We start from the raw sequence: 11,274 nt of genomic DNA, 5'->3' as shown, positions 1-11,274 counted from the left end.
ACAAGCAGCAGCCCAAAATGGGCTAGGCCATTCATCACATCTTCCTACACCCTATTTTATGTTGTTTATATTTAATTTTTATTATGTGATTAACCTTTATTTTGTTTCTTTTAAACCTAGATGAGTCCTAATGAGTTAATAGATTAGTTTTAGTAACGAATAGTTAGTTTAAGGACGATTAACCATCAACTCCATAAATCTTATTATTTTCTTTTTACATCAAAACCATTTATAACATTTAATATTTATGTTTCATTCGAAATGATTGATTCGCAAAAAAAATGGCACGACTATATATATTTTTATCATATAAAGACGTCATTAATATGTCACTACAAACTCAAATATATTTTATAGGAAACTCATTCAATTTGAAACGTTCATGCATATTTTTAAGCATAATTAAGATAATATACTTTGAATTCTACTTATAAGTTTAGATTTTCTATATTGTTACATTCCTATAATATAACTTATTCAAAGTTTAAAATTGCTAAATCCTTTTTCTCAAAAGCAACTATATATAGGCAAAATATCCTAATTTCATACAAGTTTTATCTTGAATGGCATTTATTATATTTTCACATAAAGTCTTTGTAACATTTTAAGCTTTCTTTAAATAGCATTTAAATTCTCTTTCATGCAAATTACCCTTTATAGGCTTTATTTCTAAACAGTATTTTCGGCCAAAGCCTTAGTAATATTTACAAGGTTTATTTAAAATAGCATTCAAAGTCCTCTTTTATACAAATTCTCATCTTAATTAATTAACCTAAGTTTGGTCGGATAACCGTAAGTTAACGGATTCTAAAGGATGCCTAACCCCTTCCCTTTAGGATAATATAGAGCCCTTACCTAGAATCACACTGGTTAAGCAGACTATTAATTGAGGTTTAGTTTTAACTTTCCCTTAGTTAATATTTAGGTGTCCTAATTCACCGTTAAATTAATTAGGTGGCGACTCCTTAAAACAAAACAACTCAGGAATCACCAATATGTTGTACTCCGCTTCAACCCGGTTAAAATGGGGTATGACAGGCATTTCCTCCCTTTCATTGTCATACTGAGCAAGCTCTGGATTTATAATTCTACAATCATACTCATCATGTCCCTGTAATTTACATTCCTTGCAATACTTAGGAAGGTAATCATAATGAATCTGAACATTAACAGTCCTTATTGCTTCTGTTTTTTCCTTTTCAATATCCATCCTCACTGTTTTGGGTAAATCCGCTAACAAATCTACTAAAACCTTGACCTTAGCACAACTAGGTCTAGTCTTGTTGATCGTAGCCATATCCAATTGTATAGGAATACCCACTGCAGATGCAATTGAAAAAAGAGTTTCCTTCACAAAGTATGTAGGCAATAAATTTGGGAAGGAAATCCATGCCATTGTCTTTGATGTTTCTTCATCAACCTTGAAATTCGAATCATAGATCAGTGGTCTCATTTGGTACGAGTATCCCTCTCTATCTTGAATGTAGTATACAGGATTTGATGTGAAATTCACAAAGTCTTCAAAAAGACTTAGTCTGATAAGCACATGGCGGTTTCTTAGAAAACCTGTTCTACACTCACCTTTTATTCCACATTGTGCAGGGATTATTAAACGAAGTTGTTCAATATCTGGCTGGCCATATGAGAACTTCCCTACCACAGCATACTGAAGATTTTCAATGACATTCATCTGATCAACTTCTGCTTCAGTGTATTTAATGTATGGCACCCCATGTAGGAAAGTTACTTGTTTCATTGGAATTTGGGGCAGTGATTGTATCTGACTATGTAATGAATCATTCAAGGTTTTTGGTTTGAACAGATCTGAATATTGTAATGGATTATGATTGATTTTTGGAACAATCGTAGTTAGTGAGGGTTGGCCAGCCTCCATCATGGACTGGCCACCGGCCATCACTTATTCCACAATCAAATCTTCCATTTGACTACACAAATCCTTCTTTTTCTCTTAAGGGATGCAGATGAAAAAAAAAAAAAAAAAAAAAAAAAAAGGAAGTTGCATAAAGGCAGTTCAGTTAAGTAACTTACTTGACATTTAAGCTTGATGTTTGTAAATTGCCATATTAGAGACTCAAATTGCCTGGACTTGAGAAATTTGATGAAATGATGATGTTGGGTTTCATATGCCGCTTGCTTTATCTCTCTGTCCTCGATCGGAGATCAAGCCACCAGCTGAGATATTCGTGGATCGGCAACCAGAGAAGATGATCGGATTTGAATCTAGTTTTTTCTGTTCATTGTTCACTGTTGAAGCAGATCTGATAAAGTATTATGGGGCAAAAGTTCACTGGAGACACAGGCACAGAGTAGCAACTCTCAAGGCTCCTCAACCATACTTTCTTGCTTATAATAACTTCAATGTATTTCTCTATTCTACCAAGGTAATTTTGTACCCCCTTTATTCTCTTAATTACTATGCAACTAAAACTATTTACTGACAATTTTTTAGAAGTATTCTATTTACCAATGTATACAATATGCATGGTATAATTTAATTATATTATAATTTTATTGAGGTATATTATTATATATACATGGTAATTTATTTTTATAGGCACACTGATATACTTTATACGTAGTATAATTTAACATAGATTGTAATGGTATAAGGTATAATATTATGTATACTTGGTGTAATATATATATTTTTTAGAAATGCTATGTATATTGATTTAATTTTTGTGACCTTTTTTATTGGAAAATATTACACATACATGTGTGTGTATATATGATTAGAGATATACACATAAATAATATGTTAATATCCAGATTTAAATTCCAAATAAGAGAACCAAAAGAAGAAATAAGGAAAATAGGAAAAAAGGACGTTAGAAATGGAAAGGACCAAAAACAATTGAATGATATTATCACATATGGAAGATAAATATTATGTCCAAAAAATAGAAAGAGTTGGCATTTATTCTCGTTCACCTGAATTCTAGGATTTTTCTTTGGAAGCTGTTAATATTTAATTGCTACGAAATGAAAACTAATTAGCTCAGCTACGACTGTGCAATTTTTTTTAACAATTGTATAGTTATTATGTTCTTTTCCCAAAAATCAATCCAAACATATGAATCCTCTTACACTGGACTTGTAACGGATAAGCGGTTTTTTTTTTTTGAACACCCGGTGTTCGGTATCTGCATTGGTGTGGAATCAATTTAAATTCGCGTCGTGAAGTCTCACATTCTGGATCATTTAATCTCCATCTCGTTCACACCTTCTTCTTCTCAACTCGCAGACTCATTCACAAAGCCCTTGACTGGTCCTCTTCATCACCATTTATGGCACAAGTCGGGTGTGCTTTCTAACCCCTCCAAAGAAGAAAAGGAATTGGGCAAGTAGGTTTCGTTTGATAAACATACAAAAAGGGTTATATCATATATGCCCAAAATAGAGAAGGTTGGCATCTACAGAAAGTTTTGGGCCTTTTATTTGGGTTGTTCTCTTTTCGTTCACTTTTGCGCTTCAAACGCAGCTAATGACGGGCAATTTGCACGACTGTCCGTCTTCGGGTGTGGTCTTTAATTTTTTTCCTTCGCCTAAAAACACATGGGTTTCGGGTTCGAACTCCCACTCAGTCAAAAATTAAAAGAAAAAATCGCAAAATAGAATTTGAATTCGCAAGGTAAAATTTACCTACAAAACTCTACCTTAACGCAGAGTTTGCCTTCAGACATAAGGAGTTTGAATCCAAAACTCTGCCTTGCGATTTTTTTTATTTTTGATTGAGTAGGAGTTCGAACCCAGAACTCATGAATTTTTATCCGAAGGACAAAAATTAAAGAACAACAATTTTAGGGACAGAAATTACAGACTAGTGCCTTTGAAGTACAATCTGCGCAAAAACATGGATAATGACTTCTTCACAATTTGGGCCTCAACAAATATTCCAGAAGCTATATATTTTACAATTTATATTTATTTATTAGGCTGCTAAATTGTCGCCAAATAAGAGAAAAGGGTTATATCATAGGGAAATGGGCACTGTGTGTCCACTCAGCCAAAATAATCTCACATTTAACTACTGTTTGGGCTTAATCTCACTAGGTGTCCGGTCGGCCCAAATTAATGCCAAAAAATGGCCGGTCGGTTCAAAATAATGCCAAGGCTGGCCGGAAAAAAAAGACTTTTAGTCGCCACTAAAGGGCTGCTACAGCATATATACATATGTTGGAATTATATATACACTTTATATACAAGAATTATACATTTTATATACATATGCTGGAATTAATCTTACATTTATTATACATAAATTATACATTTATTATACACATATTATACAATAATGATATGATATTTATTTTTAACGTATACAATAGTGATACATATTATATACCACAATGATATGGTTTCTATGATACATTTTTTATACGTATGATACACTTTCTACACAAGACTGATATAGTTTATATACACATGCTGGAATTATATATACACTTTCTATACAAAATTTATACATATTATATACAAAATAATACAAACTATAATATACACATTATATACACAAATGATACATATATATACAAAAATGATGCATACCTTAGTGATTCATATTTTATACAGTTTCTATACATTACAGATAGGTGCTGATACATATTATATACAAAAATTGCCTCAGAGTTTTTTGGGATATTTCTTACTAAATATACGCATATCATACATGTTTTGAAATATTTAATCTTTAGTAGCGACTTTTTTAATTGCCACTAAAAAGTCTGATTTTTCTGTAGCAATCCTTTAGTGGCGACTTTTAGTCGCCACAAAAAGTCTGACTTTTTTTTAAAAAAAAAAAAAAAAAAAAAAGAAGTTATGGGGCTGTTGGACTGGCCAGCCTTTAGTGGCAACTTTTTAAATCCTTTGTGGCGACTTTTAGTGGCAAAAGACTTGCTACAGATTTTGGCTACCAGATGGAAATAACTTATGGGCTAATTTTTGGGTTTGAGAATAGATGGGCCAGCGCATGAGATTATTTATGGCCCAGCGGTCATTTGTGTACTTTTCCCTATATCATATATGCCCAAAATAGAGAAGGTTGGCATCTACGGAAGGTTTTGGGCCTTTTATTGTTCTTTTTTCTTTCACTTTTGGGCTTCAAACGCAGATAATGACGGGCAATTTGCACGACTGTCAGTCTTCGGGGGTGGTCTTTAATTTTTTTTCCTTGTCCTAAAAACACATGGGTTTCGGGTTCGAACCCCCACTCAGTCAAAAATTAAAAGAAAAAACCGCAAAATAGAGTTTGGATTCGCAAGGTAGAATTTACTTACAAAACTCTACCTTAAGGCGGGCAAAACTCTACCTTAACGCAGAGTTTGAATCCAAAACTCTGCCTTGCGATTTTTTTTTTTGATTGAGCAGGAGTTCAAACCCGGAACTCATGAATTTTTAGCCGAAGGACAAAAATTAAAAAACAACAATTTTAGGGACAGAAATTAAAGATAGTGCCTTTGAAGGACAATCTGCGCAAAAACATGGATAATGACTTCTTCACAATTTGGGCCTCAACAAATATTCCAGAAGCTATATATTTTACAATTTATATTTATTTATTAGGCTGCTAAATAGTCGCCAAATAAGAGAAAGACACCTGGCATAGTTTGTTATTCTTTTACTCCTTTTGTTTTGTATAAATAATGGCTGTACAATGATTTTTTTATTTTTATTTTAATCCGTTCATATAGGTTCTACACGCACCTATGATGATGGGGGTTTGGCTAGACCCTACCCGTTTATTTGATATAGCAAAAGGGTATACAGAGGAGGACATAAACCTTTACCTCCAGGATACAATGCAGAATGAGTAACTCATTCTGGTAAATAAGTCCAAGAGAATGTAGAAATTAACAAGAAAAGATTCCTCCCTTGTATTACATTTGGCATATGACAGAAGGAAAACTAAGAAAACCAAAAACATTTGGAGGCATTCAGAGCTAATCATTTGCAGTGTAGTAGTGTCTTTTTTTGGTTCTCATCCTGAAATGGACAAATCCTCTTTGATCATTCTTCATTAAAGCTTTAACCTTCAAGAGTAAGGAGATGACTTGTGTGTGGAATCTGTCGTTTCTATCATTGTGCCCAAGAGTGGCTAGTTGATCTGCTACAAAGTTTGCCTCCGTAAAACATTGATGTACAGGACTTCTACTCAGATGAAGAAACTGTCTGATCTCCTGAATATGATACCTTAATTGTGTTTGAGTGATTCAGTTTCCATTCACCATATTAATAACAAGAAGGGAGTCAGATTCCACATGTATATCATGATATCCTTTCTCAGTACACCTCTTTAAACCTTTAAAGAGAGCCATACATTCAACATAGTTGTTGCTAGCAGTCCCAAAATAACAATGAAAAGTCATCATCATATTGTCATTCATATCTCTTAAGACCCCACCGCCTGCAGCCTCTGCTGGATTGCCTTTACAATATCCCACTAGTATTGAGCTTCATAGTATAGTGATTTGGTTTGATCCACCTGATAATCATTACATCCAGCTTTGCCTTGTACACCTTGTCACAAATTTCCAACCAATTGGCCTGAAATTAATAGAGGGAGTGTGGCTATTCAAAATAAAATGAGTTAGTCTTAACATTGATGTGAAATACAGAAAACCAGATTCACGTCACATCATCTTCTTCTTATTTTTACAAAACTTCAAGTTTTGTAAGTTTTAAAGCATGGAAAGTTCTTTTATTAAAAAAATGTTAACCTATAATCTTCACTTCAATTGAAAACTGAAATGATTTGAAAAGATTAAACCATTTATGAATTACTACTGATGAACAAAGATGATCCTCCAAATATTTTCGTAAATTGAGTGCTAAATATTGTGTAAACAAAGAATTGGGATGACCTGTATGTGATACCCTGATAAGAAAATTATAGATTTTGTGTCTAATTTAAACATAAAAGTTAGCTTATGAGTGAAGAATTATCCAACATTATATAAGAAGACAAATTGTCACATCATCAATAATGTTGAATAATAATATGATGCGAACTCGAATTAATTGAGCCAGATACTTGATGAATTAAATAAATAATTTACTAGAGAAGAATGACTTTTTGTTTCTTGTCTCTTTTGCACTTATCCTTCTCGTTTATTCATTTCTTTGGGTGTGGGAGTCTGGGAGAGCACAAAGCCACTAATTGTTAAAATAAGCAAATTGAGATAACGTGTGTTGCAATGTTAATCTTGCCGTCCCATGAAATAAGCAACAAGCAAACCCAGTCCTCTCTTATCACTTTCCTTTCTTTTACTCCTATCTCAAAGGTTAAATATCTATATTATCTACTGATTTTAAAAACAATTTTTCTTCCATTCTTGGATACGGAGTATTATTTTCAATATAATAAACGAAAGAAAAAAGCATTTTACTAACTTTAATAGTATGAAGTTTGTCCTTAAATAATCATATTATAGTGGAGATGTTAAAATTATAACTTCGAATAAAGGTTGCTACAGCTTGAGATACTTTTATAAATTACATAGAACATTTTTAATCTAATAAATACTTCCTCTGTCTCAATTTATGTGGCATCGCTTGAATTTCAAGAGTCAAGCGAGTTTTTCCCTATTCATTTTTTAAACTGTCTTTTAAATATATTTTGAATTGTTAAGTATTTTGACTTATAGTATTTGTTACATAGTTTCTAAACACATAAATTTTATAAATATTTTAAAATTTATTTATAAATTTACGGTCAAAATTAAAAAATTTAACTCTCAAAATTTGAAGAATGTCATCTAAATTAGAATAGAATGAGTAGCTAAACCTATTTTCGTTTTTCCAATTAGTACAGCAAGAAAAATCACAAACTACATGCCCCAGCAACAACTGCTATTTTGCCCTTTTTCCAATTCAATATTCATCACATAAATGAAGTAAATTATAAGATTTCGATTGTCAAAATTAGACAAATGGCAGATGTGGCCAATTCGCATTGATCTAACTTCGCCATCTTATTCACACTTGGAATTCCAATCTTCTAGTCAACGGCCACTTTCCCTTTCAATTAAACAATACCCATCCTTCTAATTTTATTTATCCACTATATTAAAAATAAATATTTATTTCTATTTGTTTATTTTGAAAAATCAAAAAATAATTTATCCTTATTATTAATTATACTGACTTTCTGGTGCAGCTTTCAAAATATTAAACTTATTATATTTAAATAGTGATATAATAAATTTATTATTTTTTAAATTAACGTATCAAGTCAAAACATGAACGACTAAAAATGGACGGAGGGAGCAGTACCAGCATCAATCTCATTAATTGTCCAGATGTGTCTCTCCACCTCGAAAATCACGTTAAGAATTTGTCAAAAATAAATCTAGTTGCTTACCAAACGCAAAAGTGTCCATTTGTTTTCTTCTTCATAAAAACATAAGCAGAACACATACAACTTATAAAGATGAGCTGCAACTGATATTCATCAATATTTATGTACCCAATTAATGGAAAACAAGAAGATGGTATTATCAAAACAAATGGATCCAAAGATATGGAGTAAATTACCAGAAGATGTGTTGGAATATTTGCTTTCATTTCTTCCATTAAAGACTTTCTTGAAACTCAGATCAACTTGTAAGCATTTCAACACTCTTCTTTTTTCACCTCCTTTTATTTCCAAACACTCCCCTAAATCTTCTAATTCATCACCTTTTTCTTCATTTTTCTTACTTTCACACCCACAATTTCCAAGACAGTACCCTCTTTTTGACACTGTTCACAACAACTGGAGAAATTTATCTCTTTGTATTTCACCTGTTTTGCCATCTTCTTCATTTGTTCTTTTATCTTCTTCTAATGGTTTGCTTTGTTTCACTCGCCCAAGTTCTAATTCTTTCATTATAACAAATGTTTTAGCAAGAACTTCAAGGGTTGTTAAATTTCCAACTTTGCCTTTTGCTTTTGAGTCCCTAACTTTGATTTCTTCAAGTAATAATGGATACAAGCTTTTTGTGATGTCTACTGTTGGATCTTCAAGCCAAGTTTTTGTCTATGATTCTTTGGTTCATTCTTGGAGTCAATTTGGAGGATTTGATCTGATTTTAAATGAAAATCATCATCAAGAAGGTGTTTTTTATAAAGGGTATTTGTATTTTATTACCCCAGAGCCTTATTTTATAGTATGTATGGATCTTGATACTGGGAAGTGGCAAAGATCCAATTTTGCGCTGCCTAATGAGCTTGCTTTTGCTAGATTGGTGAGTGATGGTGATAGGAAATTGTACTTGATTAGTGGAAATGGAAGTAATGGGATTTCAAGAAGCATGAAGTTGTGGGAATTGGATGAAAATTCCAAGATTTGGGTGGATGTTGAGAATGTGCCAGAATTGATTTGTAAGAAGTTTTTATCAGTTTGTTACCACAACTATGAACATGTTTATTGCTTTTGGCATAAAGGGTTGATTTGTGTTTGTTGCTATTCTTGGCCTGAGATTTTGTATTACAAGGTTGCTAGAAGGACTTGGCATTGGCTTCCAAAATGCCCTTCATTGCCTGATAAATGGAGCTGTGGATTTAGATGGTTTTCCTTTGTTCCTGAGCTATATGCCTTTGTGTAATAGTAACATCAATTGGTTCTAAAGGTTTTTGTTCTTTGACTCTCTTTATGTTGTGTTCTTTTCTTTTTGGTTTTGGTGTATATAGGAGTAGCATTGTGTTTTATTCGCTACAGTTAGCAGTGATTTATTAGCATATGAAAACCTTGTAGAGGCATTGTTTTTTTTAAAAGAATTTGAGTGGTGTTGTTAAATTTTGGTGTACTTTGAACAGGAAGACAATTGAATTTCTTGTCTTGGTTTGGACAATTTTGTATGGCTTTAATCTTCAGACGGTGATTGATGTCTCCATATTTGTGGAAAAGAACTTGTTATCAACGTGCAATGAATGTGGAGTAATACTTGTGCGTGTTACTTAACCAGGGAATCTGGCTCAATTTCTATGAATTTTTGTGGTTATTGGTTCTTCATGAAAGGTTCTTCAGAGCAACTTTAGAGCTCAAATCCTAGAACTGTTTTCTCTATAGTTGAAAGTTAAAACCACTGAATTTTTATGTGTCGAATATATCAGATTATGTTATCTGAGATTGAGTTTTCTTCAGTAAGTTATTTTATTATCTGGTGCTGGATCATATTGGTAGAGAGATCTAGACTGTAAGAAGATATAACTCTAATTGTAGAATCGGAAGCTTCTGAATGACGGCCAAAAGAAATAACGTGCAAAAAAAAAAAAACCGAAATTATATTACCTGTGAAGGTGAACAAAGTAAGCCAGAGGCATCTGCTCCTATTACTGAAAGATCACAAACTGTACAAAGCTGTCCTTGCTGGAATGGAACAAAATGAGTAGCACAATAAGGGCAAGTGACATCCTTCTGGCCCCTGTATATGGGGACATATGTTGCACCACAGACAACAAAAGAATTCCAAAAGTAATAATTCAATTTTGTAGCATCCCCCATATTTTTCTCAGCTGCTTGCAGAATCGGGCGGACTTGTTTAGCTTGGCTTTCATTGGTTGGATTTGTCTCCAAGAGTCTCCTGGCAAAGTTGGCCGCTGAGCTAAGATTGCTTGCCTTAAAGCAAATAGTCATAGCATTCTGTAATGCGAGTCTCAAGTGCGGAAGCTGCAGATTACAGTGTGTGAAATAGGCAGCTAACTACTGCTGACGGACAGGATTATCTTTCAATTTCTTCCTCTTAAGCTCCATCTGCAAACCTAAAATGTACTCCTTCACTTTGATAATCAATTCCTTGACCTCATCCACCTCTTGTCACGACTCAACCACAATCAGGGGAATGGTGTGAAGAATGCTCAGGAATAATATAAGGGCATCAGAGAATTTCCCACAAGCTGTGGCCCTATATGCAGCTTTAAGTTTTTCTTCCAGCTGACAAAAATTAAAGACAAGGGCAGGTGGACCCCGCACATTGGGACTAGCTGACTCACTCCAACCTCTCTCAATCGCCAAAGAGATAATTGGTGCAGAGGAGAAGGCACAGATGTGTGTGGCTTCCCATACGAAGTGCAAACAGCTGCTTTAAAGGAGAGAAGTTCCTAATCCCTAGTTGTCGGGTCAGTAACCGCATAGCAGTGTCGAAATTGCCAGCAGCCGCATGTTCAGCAGCAAGAGATGATTTTTGGACGCAAGTCTGGGCCACAGACATGCCAGGGGTTGGGATAACAAAAAGGGAAGAGCGAGCATTTGAAGCAGTCTTTGGTGTATGAAGA

At 33.6% G+C, this 11,274-nt stretch overlaps 1 protein-coding gene and 1 pseudogene across 1 annotated transcript; one reads left to right on the top strand and one right to left on the bottom strand.

Moving 5' to 3' along the window:
- The first annotated feature begins 8,318 nt into the window (after window positions 1–8,318).
- On the top strand, window positions 8,319–9,653 carry LOC132627772 (F-box/kelch-repeat protein At5g43190-like). Its single transcript, XM_060343346.1, has one exon. It carries the CDS (start codon window positions 8,493–8,495, stop codon window positions 9,603–9,605), a length of 1,113 nt encoding a protein of 370 aa, XP_060199329.1. The 5' UTR covers window positions 8,319–8,492; the 3' UTR covers window positions 9,606–9,653.
- Window positions 9,654–9,821: 168 nt separating this feature from the next.
- LOC132627771 (coatomer subunit alpha-1-like) overlaps window positions 9,822–11,274 on the bottom strand; it is a 24,249-nt pseudogene continuing 22,796 nt past the window's right edge.

Source organism: Lycium barbarum, chromosome 2 (genome assembly GCF_019175385.1).
Source record: "Lycium barbarum isolate Lr01 chromosome 2, ASM1917538v2, whole genome shotgun sequence".
Classification (NCBI taxonomy): domain Eukaryota; kingdom Viridiplantae; phylum Streptophyta; class Magnoliopsida; order Solanales; family Solanaceae; genus Lycium; species Lycium barbarum.
This window is presented reverse-complemented; position numbering and strand designations above follow the sequence as displayed.

What these genes read in the sequence shown, in the direction of transcription:
- LOC132627772 (XM_060343346.1), top strand. Translation starts at nt 8,493, where the DNA reads ATGGAAAACAAGAAGATGGTATTATCAAAACAAATGGATCCAAAGATA.